Source organism: Cricetulus griseus, chromosome 4, assembly GCF_003668045.3.
Source record: "Cricetulus griseus strain 17A/GY chromosome 4, alternate assembly CriGri-PICRH-1.0, whole genome shotgun sequence".
Lineage (NCBI taxonomy): Eukaryota > Metazoa > Chordata > Mammalia > Rodentia > Cricetidae > Cricetulus > Cricetulus griseus.
This window is the reverse complement of record NC_048597.1, coordinates 170,496,021-170,523,542: the sequence shown is the minus strand read 5'-3', so window position 1 is coordinate 170,523,542 and position 27,522 is coordinate 170,496,021. Positions and strand designations below refer to the sequence as shown.

Genomic DNA, 27,522 nt, shown 5'->3' with positions numbered 1-27,522 from the left:
GTAGGTTTGGAGCCTGTCCTGGACCTAGCTCTTGTAGACCAGGAGAACTCACAGAGATCCATCTGCCTCTGCCTCCCAAGTGTTGGGATTAAAGGCGTGAGCAACCATCAACCTGGCCAGTAATCATTTGTTAAATGTTGAATAGATGTTCCTACAAAAGAAGATAGGTCCATATTTATACTTTATTACGTTAGTGTAAGGGGGAGGGGCTATATAAATCTAAGATTATAATCCTTAGTTTTATAGGGTTAGGTTATGTCATTATGCTTGAGCTATAATATAATATAATACATGCTTGTTTTAGGTAACTTTGGTGAGGTTGGCATATAATTAAAGTATAAATAGTTTATCTAATGTTGAACATGAATTTCATCTTTGCTCATCATCACTCATTGATTTTAAGACTGGAACTTATGAGACCCAGGTAGCAACTAACACCCTAGTGACAATTTTTGGTATTTGGTAGTTAAATTGAAGAAGCCCTAAAAATGACCTTCCCAGACTCAAAGGTACACTTGGAAAATTTCAGAGAGAAAATTAAATTTGAATTTGATACTATTATTTTGTTTTAAAGAAGGAATGTTATGAAGCACAAAAATACCAAAAGGTATTATGTATGTGTGACTGTAGTTTAATTGGAAGCTATATTTAAAAGATGCTAAATTATGCAGTATTATAATAATTGGCACACTGTCATTTGGGTCTGAAAGAAATTACTGACAAGCTGGATGCTTGCAGATTTGATCTAACACAGTGTCAGTTCTGGGTTGTTGAGTGTTTTCATTCTAGATGTAAGAGTGTTGGCATTGAGACTGTCTCCCTCCCAATTGATACATGCTTATGAAATCACCAGAAATAAGTATAATTTGAAATGCATTTGAGAAAAAATTGTAATTCATCACATTCAGTGCTAGTTGTCTCATAAGTACTGTAATGTCCTAATGCTTTAGATATTTGCATTTTTAAAAAGCAAACTTTTTGGCACCAGCTTTATTGTTTGAGTCCCTTTATGCAGAGTGTTTTTGAGTATTGTAGACTCCAAGTAGTAAATATGAAGGCTTCTTATATGGATTCTTGCTTGATGGTGGTTTTTTCCCCCCTAATTTTTGGTTTCTCCAGCCCATACTCATAAATCTTAGTATATTAGAGTAATTTTGTAAACAATCTTGTTAGGACTTGTAAAAGATCTTATTAGGACTCCTTTTGCTTTTTATACATAATCTGAAGAGATTTAAAAAAAAAAAAACTCCTAGAATTTGTTTTCTCAATCTGAATCTCAAAAATGCTGATGTTCTTTCAAATGTAGCATCTCGAAAATTTGTTACGATTAGTGTTAATATAAATCATTAAGCTCATTGAAGCAAAATTGATTTGTCTTTGTTGGTCAAAATGGGCAATGTGTAGAAATCCTTTTACACATTTTGTCTTATTTCCTCTGGGGCATTGAGATCTTATCTGGGACACAGCATTTTGGTTTAGAATGGAAAGAGGGAGTTGTCTTTTTTTGGGGGGGCTCACTGCTGAGGTAGGTTCGTCATTAACATCTGACACACCTTTTTAAATGAATATTTTTAATGTCAGGAAAAAGTCAGATGACTTCCTTGATACTGAAACACCCCTCCTACACACAGAATGGGAGGTGTGTTTTATTTTCTAACTTCCTTCAATTGTTTATGTAAGTCATTTGTTTAAACTGCAAGAGCACACATGTAGCAACAATAATAATAACCAGAGTGTGTCCCTAGGTCATGGGGACTAGTAGAGACTTAATTCCTCAAAGAAATATCTCTGAGTCTGTGAGTGGATCCTTACAGTTCTGTTCCCTGCGCTGAAATGGTGTACTAAGATAAATAGCTTTGGCTGTGTTAGTGGTTCATGGTCATACTGTATTTCATTCCCACACAGACTCCTGACTGTGTGGCAATTGTACTCCCACTCTGTGCTACCATTGCACTAGAACATCTTGCAGGCAGATCACTATTGTAGATCAAAAGGTTTGTGGGTAGATTGGTGTTTACCTTTCTCCTTTGGTAGCATGAAAAATACCTTCCAGAACCATGAATGCTAGTCAGTAGAGGTGAAGGCTCTAGGTAGGCACCAGCTTGACTTCCCTGTGTTTAGTGAGTTATGTAGTTGTTATCTTCAGCAGTAGGGCCTTACTGTCAGTTTGTGGAGAGCAACCAATAGACTGGAATAGCCTGAGTTGTTTGGTTTCCATGGGGCACCTTTGCCCAACAATGTGATTAGATATAACTCATTCTCAGCATTTGGAAGTTTTATTTGGTGGCAAGAGATGGCCAGTTGAGGCTTTCTCTCCCCTGTTATCTGGTGATTCCATTTAGGTTTCTTTCATGTGTATATATTTTAATAGGCTTCTGCTTTAGTAGGCTTCCATACAACCCCTCAAATGGCCCTTAGTTTTAGCTGTCCTTTCCTGTGTTCCCTCCATACCTTCTTTCCTTCCCTTTCAGTTTGCTTTCTTAAGTGCTGGATACAAGTACCCTCCCTCCCTCCCCGTCTTTCTCTCCCTCTTCTCCTCCCCCTTCCTCTCCTCATTCCTAGGATATTGGCATGTGCCAACATACCCATATCCTCTATCTATATTCTTATTAAGCTTTATTTTAAAAGTTTTAGATTTATAGAAGAGTTACAAAAGAGGAATTTGAGGTTGGCTTAGTGGTTAAGAGCACTTGCTGTGCAATCATGAGAACTAGATTTTGGATTCCAGCATCCATATAATATGGGTAGCATAATGCTTGTAATGTGAAGACAGGAGAATCCCTGGGGCTTGCTGGCTTCCAGCCTGGCTCAGAAAAAGGGAATCCTAGTTTTAAGGGGAGACTGCCTAAAAGGAATAGGCAGAGAGTGGAGGAGGACATTGAGCACCCACTTTTGACCTGACATGCTCACGGGCCCATACACCGCAGGCACATAGAAGATAGCTACAGAGTCCCCAGATACCCTGCATCATTTCTCTCACATGTGTTACTTACTGTTGACCAATATTGTAACTTTTTATTATGAAGTCCATACTTTATTCAGGTAATTTTTGCTTCTGTTTAATACCATTTTTTTTCTGTTTTGGGATACAAGTTATCATCCTTCTTGTTTTTGATGAGCACCAGTGATTCTAACTTAGTTACCTGGCTAAGGTAGTGCTGTCAAGTTTCTTTACTATCAGGTTACTCTTTCCCCTTTACCACATTGTATATTTTTCAAGGAACTAACTGTACACAGTTATTGGAAAATAAGATAATAAAAATTCAAGAGACAGGGAGGGGTGTAGGGGAATGAAGCAGTTTTTCGTATACCATTTCTGCAGAAAGAGATGCCAGCATAGTAGCAAAGTGAACGTGGTCTGCATGCTGATTTGACACAAGACAGTGATTTTTTTTTTTTTAATTAGTGAGAAATCCCTGCCCTCTTCTACAGTAGGCTAGCAGGACTTTCTCCCTTCCCAGATTCTCTATCTCATTGGTTTAAGAGTCAAAGTCATTTACATACATAATTAACAATTTTGTGCTGGAGATTGCCCCCAGCAGACTACCTGTAACTTTCTAACTCTTGGCTCAGCAAGGGTAGAGAGGAACCTGGTACTTCCTGCTTAATTTAAATTAACTTTAATTAACTTAATTAAATGTTAACTGCTTAATTTTTTATGCTTGTGAGGTCAGCCATTTTTGCTTCTATTTAATATTAGTTATTTCTGTCTGTGTTATGTGTCCTACACCCTCCCTGCAACCTTGGTACTGGTTATTTTTTAGTTTGATTTTATTTTTTCTAATGTTTCTTCTTTATCACTATTTTTCTTTTTTATGTAGCCATCAATGCTATAAATTTCTAAGTCATTTTTTGCATACCATGATTAAGCTGTGCTTTCATCTTAATATAGTAAAGATATTTTAAATTTTTTCTTTGTGACTTCTGTGGCCCCTGGGTTATCTAGATATACATTTTTTTAATGTTTAATGGTTTTCTTACTATGTTAGTGTTATTTCCAACCTAACTCTCTGTATGAACATATATGATTGTCTAAATTAGGACTTGATTCCTGTGAAGAGAAAATGACCAAGGCAACTCTTTTTTATTTTTTTTCTTTTTATTTATTTTTCCCCAGATTTTTTTATTTAAATTAGAAACAAGCTTGTTTTACATGTCTATCCCAGTTCTCTCTCCCCCCTCCTCCCCTGCCCCTCACCCTCCCCCATCCCATCCCTTTTCTGCTCCACAGGGAGGGTGAGGTCTTCCATGGGGGATGTTAAAAAAAATCTGTCATATCATTTGGAGCAGGGTCTAGGCCCTCCCTAGTGTGTCTAGGCTGAGGGAGTATCCCTCTATGTGGAATGGGCTCCCAAAGTCCACTCATATATTAGGGATAAATACTGATCCACTTCCAGAGGCCCCATAAGTTGCCCAGGTCTCCTAACTGACACCCATGATCAGGGGTCTGGGGCGGTCCTATGCTGGTTTCCCAGCTGTCAGTCTGGGGTCCATAAACTCCCCCTTGTTCAGGTCAGCTGTTTCTGTGGGTTTCTCCAACCTGGTCTTGACCCCTTTGCTCATCACTCCTCCCTGTTTGCAACTGGATTCCAGGAGTTCAGTGTTTAGCGGTGTGTGTCTCCAAGGCAACTCTTCTAAAGGAAAACATTTATTGGACCTGGTTTCAGTGGTTTAGTCCTTTATCATCATGGCTGGAAGCATGGCAGCATGCAGGCAGACATGGTGCCTGAAAAGGAGCTGAGAGTTCTACATCTTGACCAAAGGCAACAGAAGGAGACTATTAAGCCACACTGGGCATAGCTTGAGCATATGAGACCTCAAAGCCTGTCCCCACAGTGGCACTCTTCCTCTAACAAGGCCATACCTCCTTATTAGTACCACTTCCTGTAGGCCAAGCATTCAAACACATGGTTTTATGGGGGGCATTCCTATTCAAACCACCCCATGATAAATTTTTTACACAGTTAAAGTATACTTCATGTATCAGATATCTGTCTTGGTGAATTTACATTAGGTTTTATAAAACAATGTACTTTCTGTTGTTGAATGGAAATTTAGAAGTGTCAGATAATGATGAGTAATGTTCAGGTCATCTTTTTTTAAAAAAAAATTAATAATTTATTCTTATTTCTTCTCGGTTTTTTCAGATGGGGTTTCTCTGTGTAGCTTTGTAGACCAGGCTGGCCTTGAATTCATAGAGATCCACCTGCCTCTGCCTCCTGAGTGCTGGGATCAAAGGTGTGTACCACCACCGCCTGGCAATTCATTTGTCTTTATTTCACATGCATTGGTGTTTTGCCTGCATGTATGTCTCTGTGAGGGTGTTGGATCCCCTGGAACTGGACTCACAGACAGTTGTGAGCCACCATATGGGTGCTGGGAATTGAACCTGGGTCCTCTGGAAAGGCAGCCAAGCCATCTCTCCAACCCCTGTTTAGGTCATCTTTACTAATTTTCTTCCTTCTTTGATCAGTTTAGTAGAAGGGTGCTCAAATTCTCTATTATTAAATTTTTTTCTTATAATTATATTGGGTTTGCCCTGTAACTTTGGTACATGTTTAAGATTATGTCTTGGAAATTTTATGGATACATCACTTTTCCATTTTTATATCATTAATAGTTAAAACGTATCATTCCAATGCATTTTAACTATTAATGTTTTTAAAAGGCAGTTACGGTTTTATATCAGTTAAGAATAAAAGTAAGCCAGATGTGGTGACATACGCTGGTAATCCCAGCACTTGAGAGGATTGTGAGTTGGAGGGCAGCCTTGGTTGTATAATGAGATCTGGCTCAAAAACCAAAAATGGGTTGGAGGGAAGGTTTAAGGTTTGAATTGATTGTGCAACTTGTTGCTTGTATAAGTAAAAGGAGGACACATTCTCTGGCTTAGGTGTCCCAAGGATACTTTTCCATCTAATTACTTATTTGTTTTCTTGTATCCTTTATGGAATATCTCCGGTTTTTTTTCTGCTCATTTGAAAAGTAAAACTCTACCAATTTGGATACCGTTTTTTTTTCTGTTTTTTTTTTTTTTCACCAATCAATTTTGGTCCCTCTCCCGCTCCCTCTCCCTCTCCTTTTCTCCCTCCCTCTCCATGACTAAACAGTGTGACACTGTTTCCTATGAGTATGTACTTCTAAGAACTGAAGTTTAAACTTGTTAAGTAAACTTGTTCAGGCTTACACATCTAGTGTATCTGTTGAAGCTGGGAACAGTTGCACTTAAACTCTGTATAATACTGTGGACATACAGCTTCTGCCCCAAGCTTAGTTAAATTCATGTCCTCATTCATCTTGCACATTATCACTTAAATTGTTTTTGCTATGTTAAGATGTCCCCTTTTTGTCAGGTTCAAATCCTGTATGTCTGTCAAAGCCCGATTCTAAATGCCATTTTAGCTACCAGTGTTCTTGGCTTCCACCAGAAAGGAAATACCTAATGTCACCGAATGCTTATTTGACTTACTTTCTGTATTATGCATGACATGGTCATTTGATGTACACAGTTCTTTTCTATTAATATGCAAGAAAATGATTTGTATCTACTGTTTGTATCACTTGTCATAGAGCTTTGCTGGCATTGCTGAACAGGTACCATTTCAATAAATATCGATAGTCAGTGAGTACATTTATTTAGTATAATTTCTGCCCTTTGTAAATGTACTCTCTTAAATAAGTTTCCACATCAGAGTTGTTGACTCGTTATTAATTGTATGAATTTTGTTTAAATATGATAAAGGATCTTGAACATTTCTTGTCTTAATTCTGCCTTAGGGATTAACATTTATAAGTTTTGAAGACATGACAAATGGTTTTAAAATTAGATAAGCCTTCCTTATTAGACTGGCATCAATAAGGTTATTTGAATATGCATGAAAATTTCAAGGCTCTTTGGGAGTCATTTGCACTATAGACGTTTTGCTAGTTCTTTTTCTAGAAGTTTAATACTGATTATAATAGGGAAATGATTCTCAAGCTAAATGTAGATGTCAAATCTATCATTGTCTTTGTCATACAAACCTTGAAAAAATGACTTATCTTTCTTACTTCTTTTTTGATTTTATGAGATAACATCTTTTAGTTTAATAATTCGTGTTAGATTTTTCACAAGACAATTTGATATAGCTTTCAAATAATATATAACAAAGAAGTGTGTGCTATTTCAAATAAGCCCTATTCTAAGCATAGGATCCTTGAAATTTATTAATATGATTCTTCTCTACCTGAAAATCAGAATATTAGAATTAATAGTTTCCTTGTGTGAGCTTTGTTGAACAAATTCCTCGTGTCCTGACAGGTGTTTATAGACTGTGACAATGAAGATTTTAATTCCCAGTCATCATCATTACACAGCATTATTCCTTTGCTTTAATTTTCTTTGCCTTATTGTCATATCTAAAATTTGGGAGTAGTAATGAATTTCATTAAAAAAAGCTGTGCTATTTCTTGTGCATCTCACTATCAAGCTGTGAAACTTGCAGAGTACACTGAGGGACACTATTGGGAGTACTGCATACAGTTGTTGTTATGCAGTTGTTATACAATGAATACATACAGTATCATTGTAACAACCACATACTTGTCAGTGGCTCCTTTATGTGACAAATTACTCTAAGGAGCAAATGATATGTGGCTTTTCTCTCCTTCCATTATTGTTTTTATTTTAAAGTGCTTTGTTTTATTTTAAAGTGCTTTGACTAATAGCCTAGTACAGTTGTACTGAATGTGAATGCTTCTTCTGAATATCTTTCATCTACTGGAGTTGTTGGGGTTTTTTTATTTTTTATTTTTGCAGATTTTTAAAATTTGAATTAGAAACATGATTGTTTTACATTACAATCCCAGTTCCCTTCTCCCTCCTGTCCTCCCCTACCTGTCCACCCCCAACTAAAACCCTACCTATCACATATCCTTTCTGCTCCCCCTGGATGGTGAGGCCTTCCATAGGGTGTTATCAGAGTCTGTTGTGTCTTTTGGGATAGAGCCTAGGCCCACCCCCGTGTGTCTTGGCTCAGGAAGTATTCCTCTATGTGGAATGGGCTCCCAAAGTCCACACCTATGCTGGGGATAAGTACTGAACTACTACAGGAGGTCCCGTAGATTTCTGAGGTTTCCTCACTGAAACCCATGTTTCTGGGGTCTGGATCAGTCCCATGCTGGTATTCCAGCTATCAGTCTGGGGAGCAAGAGTTCCCCGATGTTCAGGTCAGCTGTTTCTGTGGGTTTCACCAGCCTGGTTTGGACGCCTTTGCTCTTCACTAGTCCTTCTCTGCATGGAGTTGTTGTTTTATTGTATTCTGTTTCTGTGCTTGTCAAAAGTTTGTTGTTGCTTTTTTTAAAAATGCTTCCTTTCAGCTGTTTGTTATAGGGGAAATTAACTGTTATATCAGTAATTGTAGAATGGCATCTCTAGCAGTTTGATTGGTTTCCCAATGGCACTTATCAAATAGCTTATCTCCTCCCTGCTGGTATTTTGAAGCCAATGCCTCAGAGATACAATCTGAAATGATAGGGTATCTTTTAAATTTTTGTTAGGATACGGTGCCATATTTCCCAACATGTTGGCTCCACTGGCTTTACTCTTAAAAGTGGTGGTGCTCTTTAGCCAAACCATTCCTACACTCATTTAGAAGAACCTGGATGTGATTAAAAATGTTTCTTGCAACCATAGAAACTAGGCTGAACTGCATTACAAGAGCCTGCCATTGTTAAGACAATGCATTCATCCTTTGCTTCCTAACTGGAGCATAATGTGCTCATTCTCCCGCTGACACTGCTAGAATTGGTCTTACTGCCACAATTCCCTGCCATGTCCTGTATGAGCCCAAATAAATCCTTTCTTTTGTAGTTGCTTTTGACAGATACTTTTCTCACAGCAACAAGAAAGGTCCCCAACATGCTTGGTAAGTGCTCTACAATTTACAGTTAGATCTTTGTCCTCAACTTAGGTGGCTTTATTTGTATTTGGAGGACAGGAGGGAGAGGGAACTGGGATTGGTATGTAAAATAAGATTGTTTTTAAATAAAAATTTATAAAAAAGATATATTTTTGAAGATACGAAGATACTTTCTGTATTCTACTAGAAAGATTATCTTGGACGGAATTGAAAGTGAGGGGGTCTCTGGGTGTCGGACAGGGGAGTAAACTGTATGAATTGGTAAGAATAAAAACATGGTACAGATTGACTTCATCAACCTGGATCAAACTTCAGGGAGTTAATGCCAGGTAGTTCACTGTTAGCATATTTAAAACACTTGTATAATTTGGGAAAGGGTTTTAGGCAACAGTCCAGTACACAATAAGCTTAAGGTGTGGTTATATAGTAACTCTTCTACAAAGTACTTGCAACCATGAGGGTGGGTTCTATAGCTAAAAGCCTAGAATCTAATGTGGTCTCTTATCTATAGCATAGAGGTCAGCAGGCCACATCTCCCTTAAGGATGGGCAATAGTCTGGAGAGGTACGAGTCTGGAATAATCATTCTGGGGAATTAGGGTGAGGTCTGCCTCTATAGCAGAAGGTAGGTGAGGTCTGCCTCCATAGATTGCAAAAGGGTCACCAGGTCATTAACAAAATCCATTCTCAGCTTTCTGGATGGAATTCAGGTATTTGATTTTTATCTCCTTCATTGAGGAGACAACCCTGCCAGATTAACATTCCTGGTTCTCTTACTGCTTCTCTGGAGTATAAGGCCCTTCTGTCCTCTGCAGGAAAGGAAAATGTTAGTCCTTTTGCTTTGCACATTGTGCTTGTTCTAAGTTATTTTTATAATGAGCCTCCTGCATTTTAAAAAAAAATAAAAGCATGACATGGACCACTTATCATGATTAAACAACCAGAGAAATTTTCAGGCAGAGAGGCTCTTTACAGTAGGCTCTCTGTAGTACAGGATCTTGTCTAGTATTTAATCTAGGGTGCCTGAAACTGATTACTATCTGGGGGTAAAAGATTTCATGATTAAGATTTAGAAGTGTTACATTAGCAAACAAAATAGGATTTTTTTCTCCTTTATAATTGTCAAGATTTAGAAGTGTTAAATTAGCAAACAAAATAGGATTTTTCTCCTTTATAATTGTCAGAGATCTTTAGATTTAGAAGTGTTAAATTAGCAAACAAAATAGGATCTTTCTCCTGTAGAATTGTCAGAGATCTTTAGCATTGGGGTCCCATGTTATCCACCCCCTTCTTCTTTCTCTCTTCCTCTCCCTCTCCATCTCCCTCTCCCTGTCCTTCCCCCCCTTTCATACCTGCTCACATTTCACATGTGGTAGTGTGTGGAACTACCTTTGTTGACACTCCAGCTGTATTTAGAGATAACATGCATCATGTAGATCCCACAGAATTCTGGGCAGTGTTATCATGAGCATCCCTGGGACTTACCAATGTACTAGAGGTCTTCACATGAGGAAACAAAGGGCTACATACAGAGAAGACCCTCTCCCAAGACAATCTTTTGTCTTTTGAAGAAATTTAGAAATTGAAAAAAGAAATCACATTTTTCATTCCACAATGAAAATTTAAATGTGCGTACTCACAGCTCCTTTCACTAATTTAAGTAGGTGTCAAATTAGAATAATTGGGTCTTCTTAACCAAGGGCAGCATTCCCAGCATAGAATTTAATGATTTCTACCTTCAGAAACAGCTGCAGATGCGTGTAATACATAGTCACGTGAAGCTGTCAGTCCCACACTGGCCTATGTAGGTTGCTGTAGTTGTGGGAGCGTTGTAAACAAAGAAGCTGAAAGGCTCGTTCTTGTGCAGTGAGCCAGGAAGGCATAGAATACAGCATGAAAGATGTATTCCATCATACAGCAATGCCGCCTAGGTTGGACCCCAAGGATTGAACTCAGGTCATCAGGCTTTGCTGCAAGCACCTTTTGCCCACTGAGTCTCCTTAACAGCCCACTTACCGATTCTTAAAGAAAGAAAAGAAAAAGGAAAAGATTATTTTTTTCAAGAAACTGCCAGTAAAACTGTTTACATTTGTTATTTTCATATACAATATAAAAATCCACTGTATTATTAGAATTAATGAATTCAGTAAGATTCAATATTGGTGTCCTAGTTAGGGTTACTATTGCTGTAATGAAACACCATGACGAAAGCAACTTGGGGAGAAAAAGGTTTATTTCAGCTTACATTTCAAGGTAACAGTCCATCACTGATGGAAGTCAGGGCAGGAACTCAAACAGGGCAGGAACCTGGAAGCAGAACCTGATGCAGAGGCCATGAAGGAGTCCTGCTTACCGACTTGCTTTCCATGGCTTGCTCAGCCTGCGTTCTCACCCTCCCCCCTTTAAAAAAAAAAAATGAGTTCACATGCTGACATCAGCCTGCCTTGATTCTTACAGCTTATTCTGAGTTTTGAAATTGGATAATGCAAGTTCCCCAACACTTTCTTCTGTTTCAGAATTGTTTAGCTGTTTGTGTTTTTTACACCTTTTTCTTAATTTTTTTTTAAAGCTTCCTATACCATGTTAGTACCTGTCATATTAGCAGCATTGAATTTTCTCATCTGTGAGTATAAAGTGTTTCTAGGGCTTCTTTAATTTCTCACAGTAGTTTTCTGGGTATAATTCTTATATTTATATTGAATTTATTGCTAAATGATTTCACTCTTATGCTATTCTAAATGAAATTTATGATTAGAATTTTTACAGAAATAATACAAATCCTTTTTAAATTAATTTTATATGTATGGGTGTTTCGCTTGCATATATATTTTCTCTGTTTTGTTTCATCTATATACCACATGCCGGTAGAAATCAAAGAAGGGTTTAAATACCTTAAAACTGCAGTTGCAAATGGCTGTGAACCTCTATGTGGATGCTGGGAATTGAACCTGGGCCCTCTAGAAGAGCTCTTAACCACTGAGTCATCTCCTCAACTTCAAAATTGTTTTTCTTAATTTCATATTTGTATTGATTGTGTCTCAAATGTAAAAAGTATAGTTAGGTTTTATATCCCCTGACCTTGCTAACCTTATTTTTAATAGGTTGAGTGGGGGAAGGGTAGTAGATGCATGAGGGTTTTCTATATAGACAGTTACATCATTCATAAATGAAAGTTGTGAGCTGGGCGTTGGTGGTACATGCCTTCAATCCTAGCACTGGGGAGGCAGAGGCAGGTGGATCTCTGTGAGTTCGAGGCCAGCCTGGTCTACAGAGTGAGTGCCAGGAGAAGCTCCAAAGCCACAGAGAAACCCTGTCTTGAAAAACCAAAACAAACAAACAAACAAACAAACATAAAATAAATAAATAAATGAAAGTTGAGTTTTTCCCCTTTTTATTCCTTTTCACTGATTCTCATCCAATTTCTCTTCTTTGTTTCCCCTCTCTCCTTTATTCTCCCTCCATCTTTCCTAGCTTCTGTATAGTCTGGGACCTCAGTGCTAAGAAATGAGTTAACATCCTTGTCTTGTTTCTAGTTACAGAAATTTAAACTTTTACCATTCAGTGCAGTGTTTGTTGAGAGTTTTTAGCATGAATATCTGTTTAATACTTATTTTAAAAAGCTTTCTGTTTCTATTGCAATAATCAATAATTGTTACTTTAATTTTAAGTATTAAGCCCTGAATGCTGTTGCTAAATCCTATATGGCCATGATATATAATTATTTTAATGCATTGTGAAGTACTTCATTAATTTTTTGCAAAGGAGTTTTTTTGTATTTTATTATGAGGGTATTTGTCTGTACTTCTAATGTAATATCTTTGGCTGTGGTGTCAGTTTAATACTAAGATCGTGTAATACTTGGACAGTGCTTCTTATTTCCTAAAAGAGTTATGAGGAATTAGCTTTATTTCATCTTTTATAAATTTGGTGCCATTTAGCAGTGAAGCCATCTGAGCTTAAATATTCTTAGTTGGCAAACACTTGTTTTCTGCTTCAGTTCCCCTACTTGTTAAAGGACTGCTAAACTTCTGTGTTTCTTCTTCATTCTTGGGAATATTTAGTAATTTATATCCCTGTACATTTCTTGTAAGCGTCTGATTTGTTGATATAAATTTGTCTCTAGTCTCGTAAGTTTTTAATATCTGTAGAGTTCTTGATAATATAGTATTATTCCCACTTCTGTTCTTGGTGTTGATAACTTTCACCTTGTCTTCATTTCGTAGTCAGCTTTATGTCTACAATAGAAGCATAGATACTCACTTGAGACTTCTGTTACTGCTAGTTAAAGTCATTTTCTTATAAACACTACATTAACTTCAACTCATAAGTTTTTGAATAGTGTGTTTTGTTTTATTAAGTTGATAATATTTGAAATTATTTCCTTGAGATTTTTTCTTTTTGTTTTTGTTTTTTTGACCCTGGAGTTGTTGGACAGCATGTTGTTTAATTTCCATATATTTGAGTTTTTCTCAAAATTTCCTTGAATTCCGTTTTTGTGTCTTATACTTTGGGACTCTTTTGTTAGATGCATATACTTATGTTTGAAGAAGAAATACATAATATAATAATAAAACTCAAAATCAGCAAAATGATTAGGCATAATTGAAAATATAGAAGACTTACAGACAACCTATGAACCAATTTGACCTAATTGACACTATACAGTCTTTGTGCAGCAGTTCTGGATTCATCTCAGGCATAAATGGAACAATCACCAGGACTCATTGTATGCTGGATCACAGAATGTGGCTCAATAAAATTTAAAAGCCTGAAATCATACAAAGTGTTTCCTGACCATAGCAGAGTTAAATTAGATGTCCACTGCAAGCATGTTCTTGCTATAAAAGCAGTGAGAATATAGGGCTGCTCTTTAGTAACGACCTCTCCTGCATGTGCAAGAAATGGGGTGGATAGGACTGATAGCGGCCTACAGGGAGTTCTGAGTGCTGCCATTGCCCTGAGGGAGAAAGTTTTTATCTCTGATACAGAACTTGTCATCTTCTTCAGTGCCCAGGAAATGTTAATAGGTCAGCATGTTAACTTATAAATAAGGGAAACTCAAATCCTGGGTCATTCCTAGCATCTCTTTCAGTTCTTAGAACATATTTAAGCAAATATCTTAAAGTTTTTATTAAATCCACTATTTGAGGACCTTGTGAGACTTTTCATATTGGCTGCCATTTTTACTCCCAGAGTTTGTGTCATGCTTTCTTTCCTAGTTGCCTGTGTCATTTTCTGTTGAATATTAAGTATTTTAGATGATATATAAGCAACTCTTCTCCCCACACTCCTAGCATTTGCTCTGTTTTCTTTAATGATTTGCCTGGACTACTTGTTTTAGAGAGTGTACAACCACTAATGGATAGCTTAGCCTTTTAATGTTTTTAAATTTTTTTTACTTATTATTTTATATGTTTTGCTTGTATGTTTGTCTGTGCACCACTTGTGTGCCTGATGCTGCAAAGGTCAGAAGAGGACATAAGATGCTCTGGGACTACAATTACAGATGCTGCCATATGGGTGGTGGAAATAGGATCCAGGTCCTCTGAAATAGCACCCAGTATTTTTAACAACTGAGCCATGTCTCCAGCCCCGTAGCTTAGTTTTTATTTTTATTTTCTTGTTCTGTTTTCCTAGGAGGTTGTGTGTATGTACATTTTGTCTTCTAGGGATAACATCTACTTGTGTTTTTATTGCTACAGAGACTTATTCTATCTCTGGATCATATACACACTGCTTCCAGTCATCCTGGGATGTGTGAAGTGCTTATTAAGCTTTCTTATCATTTTCTTACCTCATGGAATACCATGTTCCATGGCTGGGTAGTTGTCCATTGCCCCTAAATGATCAACTCAAGCTAGAAAGTAGTCTTCCTACACGTCAGTGAGCAGAAAAACCATTGATTTTTTCAAAGTGGGCTCTATGTTGCTTGCTCACTTGAGCAAAGATGGTATGATGACCCAGACACTGTTTTTACCTGAAATGTTACAGTTTCCATTAACAAATGCTTCTTGGTGTAGGCAGACTTTTCTGTTCCACCAGCTGCTCCCCAAATAACCAACACAGAGACTTAAATATTAATTATAAATGCAGCCAATAGCTTATGTTTGTTTTTAGCTAGCTGTTATAACTTAAATTAACCCATTTCTATTAATCCATGTGCTTCCCTTGAGGCTTGTTTACCTCATGTATGTACTTCCCATCCTTCTCGCTCTGCATCTGGTGGTGTCTTCTCAGACTCTTCCTCCTCCTTCACTCCAACATTCTCTCTGCCCCCCAAATCCTGCCTAGCCTTCAGGCATTCAGCTTTTTATTAACAATGAGAGCAGCACATCTTCACAGTGTACAGAAGGATTATTCCTTTGTGCCTTTGGTCAATTTCAAGTCTGGACAGTTTTGTCTAGTTTTATCAATGCCTTTTGGAATGAGATTTTTGTCATCCTCCTTCTCAAACCATCCTGCCAGAAGTCCAGAGTCCCAGTCTATACTATTTTGCTGTGGATACTGGTAAAACCTAGTTCTTACTTGATTCTCTTTGGTCACATAAGTCTCTTTCCCTTACCTGCTTAGCTAGGACTAGAACCATACGGGAAGGGGAGCTGCACTATGCATGGATTTCCCTCCGCCTTGTCAGTGTGGGATTGTTCACATAATTACAATAATCTGGTATTTACACTTTCATTGGATGTACGTGAAATAAAAAGTCTGCCTTGAAAATTTAGTTTCACAATATAATGTTATTTATATGTGCTTGGCTAAAAAGATCAAAATGATGAATGAGCATTTAGAAACATTGCTCTCTATTGAAACATCCCTGAATTTTCTTCCATTTTTTAATTTAATAATAATTTATTGAGGTTATCTAAAGTAGACAGAGGAAGTAAGTGGTTACAAGATGAAACAAGTGGAGATTTTGTCCACAAGAGGCTTGTAGATTCATACAAGGTGACACAGTGTGAGCATGGATGGTGTAAATAAGTGCTGTGGAATGTTAATGATTACACATCTGTGCATTAGAAGTTCAGCAGGGCAACTGAACTTCCCAGTCTGGATGATTGATCCATTACACCCTTCACCTGCTTTCTCCTGCTTACATTATCTCCCTAACTGCTTTCATATCCCATTCAAATGAGGAAAATATTGTGCACATTGCCCTTTCAAAGCCAGTTACACATGTGCTGCCTTGTTTAGCATTCTTCTGGCTCCTATTGTCTGGGACATGGGTAAGGAGTGCTACTACTCCCAAGTTATAGATACGGAAGCTAGCATAGAACAGACTGACTTGTCATGCTCATATTATTAGGAAGTGTCAGGGTCAGAGTTTGAACATGGATCTTTGTATTCAATTCAGGACTCTTCCCAGTAGACATTACTGCCTCTTACATGATAAGTTAACTCTGCTTTCCAGCCAGTAGTAGATAAGGAGAAAATGGGGCTTAGTAAGTCAGATAACATTTGAAAATGTATTTATATGTTTTAGAAGCAACTGTGTTCAGGTTAACTCTTTGGATCCTGTAAAGACTTTTAGTGACTTTTTAAAATAGTAATCAGATCCATATCTGCAACTGCCTGTATACATTTCTTGTATAAGTATTAGATTGTTGCCTAAGACAAAACCAACTCATCATCTACCCCTTAGTGCATTATCTTCATTAATGTTTCCCTCCTGCATCTGCCCAGTCTGCCAAGAACTTGAAAGTTCTTGATTCTTTTCTCTCAGCATCTAACTCCATTATTTCCACCCCACCTCTTGAGCTGTTATGTAAACAAATTGACATAAAAACTGTGAATGAGAGATACTTATTTCCTCTGAGGTAACACACTTATCAAGGCATTTAGGACAAGAATAAGTTTTCAGTGCCTGTTCAAATTTGACTTGCCATATTGGTATGTCTCAGTAAAGTGTCTACTCACAGCTAAAGAAAAACTTCACCATCTTACATTTTAATAGACTAACTCTTCCATGGAGATAGACGCAAAAAGAAGAGTGCAGGAAAAAAAAAAGTGATTTTCCCAAAATGACACAAGTAAGTGACATATCTAAACTGGAAATCAAGTTTCCATTCTCCTGTTGGCTAAATTCAGAAGCCTTTTAAACTAAAAGTCAAAGTTAGGTTTACTACTTCACCTCTTGCTATGACCCAGGACAAGTGATTTTAGCTCCAGAGTGTCATCCTCTGTAAGATGAAGACAGTATGGTAGTACAGGTTACAGAATTGTTGTAATGATTTACTGGTCCACATAAAGAGGCAGATTTCCATATGGAAAGCACTCAGATACTTCTGGAGACTGTTGCCCTGTTGTTCTACTATTTAATTTAAAACTAAGTATGATAAAAGTGCTTATCTAGCACATGGGAGGCCTTGGGTTCAGTCTCCACCAAATGGGTGGATATGGGAGAAACAAAGTCTACTAATTCCTCTCTGCCTATTTTCTACCTATTCCCCCAGGAAGTTTATAGTAACTTTAAAAAAAAAAAAAGTGAGACCTTCTCTCAGGCATGATAGTGGGGTGAGATTAAACTTGTACTTTTTGTTTCTAAAAAGATTTAGGTTGAGTACAAGGAATAAAATTTCTAAAATTAGAAAGGTAGAGCAGGTTAGCTGTGGCTGCTTAGTGCCACTGCTTCATCTCTTGCACCCAGTACTAATTTTAATTTACATTATGGTGAAGATCCTCTCAAAAGATCCTTAAGTTACCAATATTATTTTTATGATCTTGTAATCTTTTATTCAGTTTTTTATAATGTTATAATTAAATGGATTGATACAATGACAAATGAAGTGTAATATATCAATATGAGGAAAACTGTCACTTCCTTAGGTGTTGCCAATATGGAGAACAGAGTTAATATTAAAGTTGAAAGTTTAGCTTTCTAATCTCCTGCAGAGCTGAAAACATACCTAGTTCTATAGCAAAGCCATATATGTATACCCATCCCCAGTCTTTGTCGAGTGTAATGAGGATTGTCTATATATAGTCATTATATATAGATAGGTTTTCCCATATTTTGATGAAGTAGAAAATACTGAGGTCCACCAAACTATGAGAGTTGTATGTAAAGTTTGATAGATATTGTTGCTGCTTTCAATATTAAGAAAATTACCTGGACACTGCTGTGTCCCTTGATATGTGTTACTCTCAGCTGTCATTTCCCTGTTCTTTATCGGATCAGAAAATCTGCTTGTTCTATAGTGATGTGTCTTGAATATCCTGTTAGTTTGCAGTAGTTACCCCAGACCTGCATGTTAGCCTTCAGTTTAATGGCCTTTTTTATGTTCATTCATTTTATTTTATTTCCCATCGTGGTTTTGTTTATTTCTTTTTTGTTTTTTGTTTTTCTGTTCTCTTTTTAAAAACCGTCGTGGTTTGCCCTTCATATTCCCCAATGTTTGCACATGACAAGATGTTGCCATCCCAACATTACCTCCCACTTCACTGACCAGTGCCACTACTGACCATCTAGCACCAGCCACAACGGGACCACTGCCTTCAGCTCCTCGGGATGTCGTGGCATCTTTGGTCTCTACCCGCTTCATCAAATTGACGTGGCGTACACCTGCATCAGATCCTCATGGAGACAATCTCACCTACTCTGTGTTCTACACCAAAGAAGGGATTGCTAGGTAAGTGCCTGTATATTTAGAGCCAGTGGGCTGCATCTTCTTACACTCTTGCCTGGTTATGTTCACCCTGCTTTACTGCACAGGATTTGTACCAATTTTCAGTTCAGAAAATAAGATTATTGAAATACATCTTCCCTAAAGTCATTTGGGTCATTATATAAACTCAAGCACACTGAAGTCCTAGTATTTTTTCCCACCTTTCTGAAATAATGGAAGAAAGCAGATAGAGCTGTTTAGGTAAAAGCATTCAGATGCAGCCAAGACTGTGGTGGTATGTTTTGGTTTCTGTTTGTTCAGGGATTCAATCCAAATCAAATCAATATACATGCTATATAAACACTTCTCTGACTCTAGAATTTTATCCATTTCTCAAGATTCATTCAGCACAGTGTAGAAATTTAAAAGTAGGTTTAATTTGTTAGTCAAGTAAATGTAGTTCTGTACCTACAGGGTCTCTTTGATGTCACAAGAATATTTAAGAGTAATTTCCCTAAACAGAAATGTTGGTAAATTCCCTGGTATCTCTACCCATCTCAAGAGCTCATCTTGTTTACAGGAGGATTTCTAGAATCTCTAGACCACTTTATCCATGGTCTCCTGGCTTTCCTTTCTTCTCAGTTAAACTCATTTTCTAGTGAAGCCAGTCTACTTATCACTAAAGCCTTTTTTCCAGTTTCCCTGGTCTCTTACTTTCCTCTTCACAGCTAAAGCTATGTGCCAGTTTAAGCCCATGAAGCCCCTCAGTACAGTCTCTGCCTCAACACATTACTGTTACTCTGCATATGTATTGAAACCACTAATATTGACAGTTGACTATAATAATATGAGATCAACTTAAGGTTGATATGTATTTATACTGTTTTCCCCATCAAATTATGAACTCTGAAAAAACTCATTTCACCTGCTGACTGTTGTAGATTCTTTTATTATGCTTAGCTTAGGGCCCTAATACATCAAGTACAGTTTATTTTTTTCTACTAGGGTGCCTGTAATTGCTATATACTTACTGTCTTTATGGCCATACTATCAAGCTCAGTAGGTGCAGGACCCAGTGATTTCACCCATCATAAGTCTCAGTAACAACTTTTTTTTAAAAAAGATTCATTTATTTACTGTGTTTAGTGTGTTCTGCCTGCATGTATGCCTGCACGCCAGAAGAGGGCATCAGATCTCATTACAGATGGTTGTGAACCACCATGTGGTTGCTGGGAATTGAACTCAGAACCTCTAGAAGAGCACATAGTGCTCTTAACCCCTTAGCCATCCCTCCAGCCCCTCAGTAACATAATTTTATCTTGATAGATTGGACTGCTCATTGGATAATGCTTATTGAAAGCTGCATTTCAAAGCTCAAAGGGTGTTTGAGATTTTACAAAGATAAGGAAACAGTCCTCTACGTAAAACGTTGTATAATGTAACTAATCCACTGAACAAGAAAGACATTAAATAAAACAACAGAGGAAGTTTAGAGAGTGGTAAATGCTGAGGACAAAAGAAAACTAAAAAACAAAACAGCAAAAAAATAAGAAATAAAACAACAAAGCACCCCCCAAGAAAAACTCAAACATACCCATAGAGTGGAAGGAGTTGCAGTATCAGTGTCAAAATAACCCACAGGTGATGTTAGCATCTTATTGCAAATGTCATGTAAGTTTACAAAGGGAAGAAGGCATCTAGTTATTCCTATGTATAACACACACTATTTCTACAGCAGGAACTTTGCCTTTGCCTGATTTTGTTTTTGTTTTTGTTTTTATTTTTTTTCGAGACAGGGGTTCTCTGTGTAGCTTTGGAGCCTATCCTGGCACTAGCTCTGGAGACCAGGCTGGCCTCGAACTCACAGCGATCTGCCTGCCTCTGCCTCCGAGTGCTGGGATTAAAGGCGTGCTCCACCAACGCCCAGCTGAACTTTGCCTTTATTAATCCATCTACCATAAATATATTTTCCAGACAAATAATTATTCCTGGCTTCTTGTCTGTCACACTCAGATGATACCTCTCAGGCCTCACCTAAATGCCCACATACAAGTTCCCATTCACTTTTACACTGTATTAGAGCCTGCTTATCTCTATGCCCTTTGTTACATTTCAGGAAATTTTGCAAATCTGGTGATAACATTTGGCAGCTGGAAGTGGGCTAGGTGAGACATTTACAATGACAAATGCCAGGGCACAAGAGTTCCATTTCTGTGTCTGGTATGAGGATGATGAGACCATAAAGCTCACCTCTTTAACCAGAGCTTTTGGTAGAAATTTGAATGAGATTAAAAATAAAGTGCATGTTTGGAACCAGATGGGCATAATCAAGTGAGAATGGACCATTCTAGACTCTTGTGCAATTATGCCCTCTAACTTACTAGCAGTTTGTAGTTAGCAGTATTTTGTGAGCACCTTTCAGGTTTATAATAGAAGAAAAAAAGCCAGATAGACAGTTGTTAATCTAGACATAAGCAGTTGATAGCCTAAATGAAGATGAGAGCAGTGAGTAGAGTGGGTGGGGCAAATATGGTAAATATATTGAAGAAGATTCTTTAAGAGTCTATCTTTTGTTAATTCAGTAAGAATGAAGGAAGAAAAGAAGTCTAAAAGTGGAAAAGCTGTGTTGTCATTATTTTCTTTTATAATATGAATAGTTTGTTTAACCTTCTTGAGATTATATTTTTCATTTTAAAAATCAAGAAGATAAATTATTTTACACAGTATACTAAGAATACAATGCAAGAATGTAGGCCAATGTCTTGCAGGCAAATTTCTCTACTTCTGCATTTAAAAACGTAACCACCAGATGTCACTATTTGCTTTGGTCAAAAGTAGTAGTTCTATTGGGTATCTAAATTGTGTAGTTCAGAAGGTCATTTGCCTGCCTCTTTTTCTACTTATGAAATAGTGTCCTCTTTATTTTTTGAAAGCCCCTATTTTTAAACAGAACTTCTTTTCTGGTATTGGTTATTAAATGAAAAGTTGAGTTACTCTCAGTAGCAATAGCATTTTCAAGATGGATGAAACATTAGAGCTGTTAGTCTAGTTCTAAGGTTGCATATTATGGATACAAGGCCAAATCAGAGTTGTTATTTTTATGATTCAGGAGCTAATAATTGCTTCTGTATTTTAGAGTAGTGACTTTTAAAGCTTTACATAATCAAGTGTTTTGCTGCTAAGCTTGAATTTACTATCTGGCACTTTTTAAAGTTTGCCCTTCCTGTCTCATTCTTTCATTAAATACCTAAAGAAAGTGGGGCTCAGAAAGAGCTAGTGATTGATCAAAGTCTCTTGGCAGGCTAACAGCCCTACCATAACTGGAATTCAATTTCCTAGCTTCTTGTCCAACACTGTTAATATAAAATAAACCTTTTAAACAAAGATTCTATAGAAATTTGTTCCAGGTTTCAGTAATGTCATCGATTTCTCCCATTACCCCACCTTTCAGAGAGGAACAAACAAGATACACAGTTTTTGCAGTGTAAGACACATGTCAGAAGGCCAATTAATAATTCTGTATGTTTATGAATCTCCTGTGCGTGAACATTCTGCTTAGTGCTTGTGTAATATGTGAAAATGAGTGAGGCGTTCTTTTACTTTATTTTAAAGTAAAATACAATCCCCAATTGCCATTCTAGGAGATTCTTTAATATTTTTTATACAGTCGAATCATAGTCTGTGATCTATAGAGCTTTTAGTTTAGTAGAAAACATAGTCCTTCCTGTTAAACAAAACAGCAATCATCAGTGATTACAACAAGTTTCAGAAACCTCAAAGTGTAAGAAATCAGTTGATTTGCTTCCCTAAATCTGGTAACTTAGACATTTAGACAAAGACAAAATAGTATTGTGGATATCTCAGTTATTGCTAAACAGTAATTTTTGTTACTGTAATCTTCTTCTTAGGTGACCTGGTCAATTATAGTGTAACAACTTATGCAAAAATTCTGTGGCTACTTTGCTTGCTTTACTGATAACATTTTTCTTTTTAAAAAATGTTTTAATGAAAATATAATTACATTGTTTTCATTTTCTCTTTCCTCCCGAGCTCTACACACACACACACACACACACACACACACACACACACACACACATACACACACACACACACACACACACACACACACCCCACCCACACACCCACCCACCCCTCTGAGTTTTATGTGTTTATTTGGTTAGTAATATCAGTCAGTAATGTTTACACTGTTCTGCCTGGTAACCCTAAGAGTTTCACTTTTGAGAGTAAATGTCACTTAGCTTTTCAAATGAGCTGGAAATTGAAACTATGCAAAAATATGCTGTATTGATCAGTTTCTTTCAAAACCCTTCTTTATTCAAAGGGAGCGTATTGAGAATACCAGTCAGCCAGGAGAGATGCAGGTGACTATTCAAAACTTAATGCCAGCAACTGTGTACATCTTCAGAGTTATGGCTCAAAATAAACATGGTTCTGGAGAGAGTTCAGCTCCTCTACGAGTAGAAACACAGCCTGAAGGTAAGTCTTTTCCCCTGTCTGTTGGCCTCACCTAGAGGGGGACTATTTGGAGTTCTGTCAGCTTTTTGTCTTGTCTAATGGCTTTAAGATCCTTCTGAATGGGAAAATGAATTGCTATCGGACATGGCAAGTGAAAGGACAGTGTCTTTCTGTTTCCTTCATATTTATAATGCACTGATCTTTTAAGGCTTAGTTCAGAAGTCGTGTAGAACCTTTCTTTTGATCCTTTGTACTTATGTATCTATATGATCCTGAAATACATCATCACTTAATTCCTTTAATTGCTTTAATTAATATATCTTGTTTATTTTGTGGCCAGTTTTTGTAATGTCTAATGTAGTGCTTTGCACAGGAAAGGAGTATTTATACTTGTCCCCAGCTGCAGTGCCCTATGTTAGCATATCTCACTAGTTAGAACCTCTTGGCGCTCTTATTTTTGGATCTTTGGTGCTCAATAGTGTTACCTCTAATTACATTTCTAAGGCTTTCTGTGACTAAAGCAAATGTCAGATTGGTTTTTATTATTAATGTCCTGTATGCCTTAACTTTCGATTAAAAACTACAGGACTGCATTTGTAAGAAATATAATATTTTTCCTTCTAGAAATTTTTGAACTTTTGCCTCTCACTATAAGTCATGTTTTCCTTAGAATATTCTCTAGTTTACTTTTATTGCACCTACACTAGCTTTTCTGTATTCGTGAGCCTAAACAGAAAAGACTCCGTTTTAGTGGGGAGTATGTGGGATATATTTGTAGAAACTCCCTATCTGGGAGCTCAGAAGAATGAATGAATTTATCAAAAATGGAATAGAAATAATTCAGAAACTTTACCTACTTTGTGGAATAAAGGCAAGAAGTTAAGAGCTTTCAATTTTTAATGTTAATAGTAAATTACTTAACAAATATTTGAGTAACTCCTATGCCAGGTACTATGCAAAATACTGGCGATACAGGGATGGTGAACAAGTAAGATTTGTCCTTGAGGGTAGACAGTAGTAAATATGGGAAGAGGGCTTTGGGCACTAGTGATGGATACTGAAGATCATGAATCAATGCTAGGCAAGAACACAAGGGCCATGAAGAGTGTCCAGAGTTGATTTAAGGAGAATGCATTCTCGTTACAGAGAATAGGGGTGTTAAATTTCAAGTTGACTGTTTAGGTAAGTATGGGAATGATCCATTAGATTTCAGACTCTATTGCCTATCATTGGCTTTTAAGTGCAGGCACCATACATGAGAGATACTAAACTAGAACTCAGAGCAAGGAAGAATTTGTATAAAAATATAGAAAAGATCCTAGGAAAGATGGGGCCTGGGGTTAACCTTAAAGCATTTGGCATAGCACAAGCATTCTTGGGGAAGAAAGCTGCATGACCTAAATCCCAGAAATAGGATCAAACAGTTCACATGCAAAGTGAGTCATGACGAAAATGAAGGAAGGACCACTGGATTTGTTCTGGTGCAGCCGTCTGTCCCAGGGCTGTGAACCTTCTGAAAATGGAAATATCTGTGTGTCTATATTTATTCATATTCCCCTTGGAAAGATTCTATAGCTTTTGTGAACATTTCAGACTTTGTGATCAAATTGTTGAAAACCACTGAACTAGAAGTGTCATTGTCAAGTTTAGAAGTGAAAGAGACAACATAAGGCCTTATTGTATACCCACTGTGTGCCTTTCACTGTGTTGGGCAGTTCATACATACAAAATTGGTAATCCTTGACTTCTGTCCACAAGGAGTTTACAACCTAGTACCAAAAACAGGCAGTTAAATACACAATAGTGTGAGGTGATGCCATCACATGGAAGAGACATTACAATACTTTGTTGAAGTGCTTTGGTTAAGGCCAGTTGGTGGTAGCATATGCCTGTAATCCCAGCACTTGGGAGGCAGAGGCAGGCAGATCTTTGAATTCAAGACCAACCTGGTCTACAGAGTGAGTTCCAGAACAGCCACCAGGACTGTTAAAAGAGAAAGCCTTTGTCAAAGAGAGAAGAGAAACAAAAAGAAAGAGCAGTTAAATGAGGTTATAAGCAGGAGCAGAACTGGTTCTGATGAAGGCATTTGGAATTTGTAATGTGACAACAGATGTAGGAAGTAAGAGAGACTTTGCACCTCCTGAAGGTGTGGGGCATAGAAAAAGGTATGAACGTTGAATTAGCCGCCTTTGGGGACTATTTTGCATATTTAGCTTTATAAGTCAACTTAAAATTTCTGTTTATTATGCCACTGTACAGCTGGTTGAAAGAATCATTAGTGCCTTTTGAAAGGATCATATTTGCCTGCGCTTAACCAATGAGTATATTGAAAGTGATGTCAAGAGAATTTGTGAACTATTTTATTTTCCTCTCTCTTTAATTAACTTAGAAGAAAATTTTCCACTGCAACAGAAGTGTGACAAACTCCACCTGTCAGTCTACACAAATTGTGCTGTTAATGTTGATCAAATAGCATGGTTCATGACTAAATAAAGCAAACAACTTCTTTGGCCTTAAGTCTAATGGTGTCTATAATAGAGACATTATTGCCTGAAAACTTGTTTTCAATTACAGGATGTCTCCCAAAATATAGGCATGGGCAGCTAGCTAGGACTTGTATACTAATGGGACATAACTCTTAGAAGAAAAGACTATTCTGAAAAAAAAAAAAAAGACTATTCTGAAAGGGTTGATGTATGAACCATTCTGGAAGTTAGATCCAGGGTCCACAGAGGATCAGCAACCCCATTGAAGGTACCATCCTAGTTTCCTTATTGGTCTTCATGGAGTCCTATGTTTTAGACTCAGAAAGTGACCAAATTCTGGCTCCCACCATTATAAATTTCCCATCACTTGGAAAGCTTCTTAGCCTCAAATCTCATCTATAATGGGGATGATATAATTCAAATTAATGGTGGCTATTACTAAAGCTGATGCTATTCCTCTAACTGGTTTTGTTGCTTTGCTGCTTCTCTTCTGTGCATGTGTCCTCACATCCTTCCTAAACATGGGTCTGACTGTCAATGCTCCTGTTCTCTGTCTGTCAGAGAAATCTAAACTCTATAGCAGGACAACCAACCTTCCTCACTGTCGGGTTCTTGTTTTCAACATTATTTCTCCCACATCCTTCTGTGGTACATCCATACAAGTCATAAAATATTTTCTTTCCACTTATCCCTTGATTGCCCCAATAACAATTTTCTCCCTGCTGTCTGAGAAGACTGTTTATTTGTAATACCAAGAAGTCTTCACCAGCCTTCCTTTCCCTTGCCTAAGCAGCCCTTCACACAACAGAATCCTGCACTCTTTTCTGTTTCATTATAGCCACCATATGAATCTGTCACGATTTATTGATGTGTCTGATTTCTGTGCTAGACTAGGAGTTCTTTGTGAAGGAGACCTCTGCCCATCCCTGTGGGCCTGTTTAGCATCCAACAAAAGAAAGATCTCTTCCAGTGGTGGTTGCTTTTATGTGCTGTCTTATTCCTCTACAAAACCAGAATTTGTGTCTGGGGAAGTTCAGTGATTCAAGTTTCTGTCCTGCGAGTCTAAGGACTGGAGTCTGGATCCCCAGCACCCACATCAAGCTGGGCAAATACTTCACCTCCAGCTAAGGGGTGGGGGAAAGAGGACAGGTGGATCCCCGGTGGCCCTGACCAGCCAGCCTAGCTGAAACAGATCCTTCAGGTTCAGTGAGACTATCTCAAAAAGTAAAGGTAGAAAGTGATAGAGGAAGACATCTAACACTGACCTCTGACCTGCACAGTCTGTACCAGTAAGTGTTTACACACACACTCATGTACTCGTGAGAGTTTATAAACCATGAAAGAGTTCTCTATTTTTCTTATTTTTAATAAATTGAAGATACTTCAGAGATAATTTCTGGCTTTGAGTTATATAAAGGAAAATGTATGCATCCTAATTACTTCAGTTGTCTTCTTAGCTTTTCTTGTTTATAAAACATGGTCATTGTGACAGTATTGCTGAGAGTGGTTATTGAGAACCGCAGTAAATCCAGTTTGTATCTTGAGCTCTTAAAATTCTCTTTTCAGTTCAGCTCCCTGGTCCAGCACCTAATATCCGAGCTTATGCAACATCACCTACTTCTATCACTATCACATGGGAAACACCACTTACCGGCAATGGGGAAATTCAAAATTATAAATTGTACTACATGGAAAAAGGGACTGATAAAGAACAGGTATAAAATGACATGATTTTTTTTTTGCAGGGGGTTGGGGGGATTACTAAGGGTTGGAGATATAGCTCAGTGGTAGAACAGTTGCCTAGTATTCACAGATATGCTAGTTCTATACCCCACTCCCACAAATCTTCCAGAGTGTGATAGTTAGTTGACTGTTATCAAAGGTTAGGGAGAGATATAGGAAATTAAGTGTTGATGATATCTGTTTCTTTGTGCTAAGATTTATTTTATAGTTTTTAACCAGCAAGGCAAAAACTATTATTTACTAAACATCAAATAATATTTATAAATTGTTATCATTTATGAATAATCTGCTTTCGCTATAAACAATATTCTGT

The 27,522-nt window shown here is 37.4% G+C and overlaps 1 protein-coding gene across 5 annotated transcripts in view; it reads left to right on the top strand.

Annotated features, from left to right (window-relative positions):
- The window catches only part of Neo1 (neogenin 1), a 160,288-nt gene that overhangs the window by 83,875 nt on the left and 48,891 nt on the right, over positions 1 to 27,522 (top strand). For 3 of the 5 annotated variants that reach the window (XM_027414904.2, XM_027414901.2, XM_027414900.2), the window contains exons 8-10: positions 18,306 to 18,525; positions 22,847 to 23,001; positions 27,033 to 27,181. In XM_027414904.2, the coding sequence (XP_027270705.1) occupies positions 18,306 to 18,525; positions 22,847 to 23,001; positions 27,033 to 27,181 (524 nt within the window). The remainder of the gene's footprint in view (positions 1 to 18,305; positions 18,526 to 22,846; positions 23,002 to 27,032; positions 27,182 to 27,522) is intronic. The other 2 variants (XM_027414905.2, XM_027414903.2) reach the window with 1 other exon arrangement.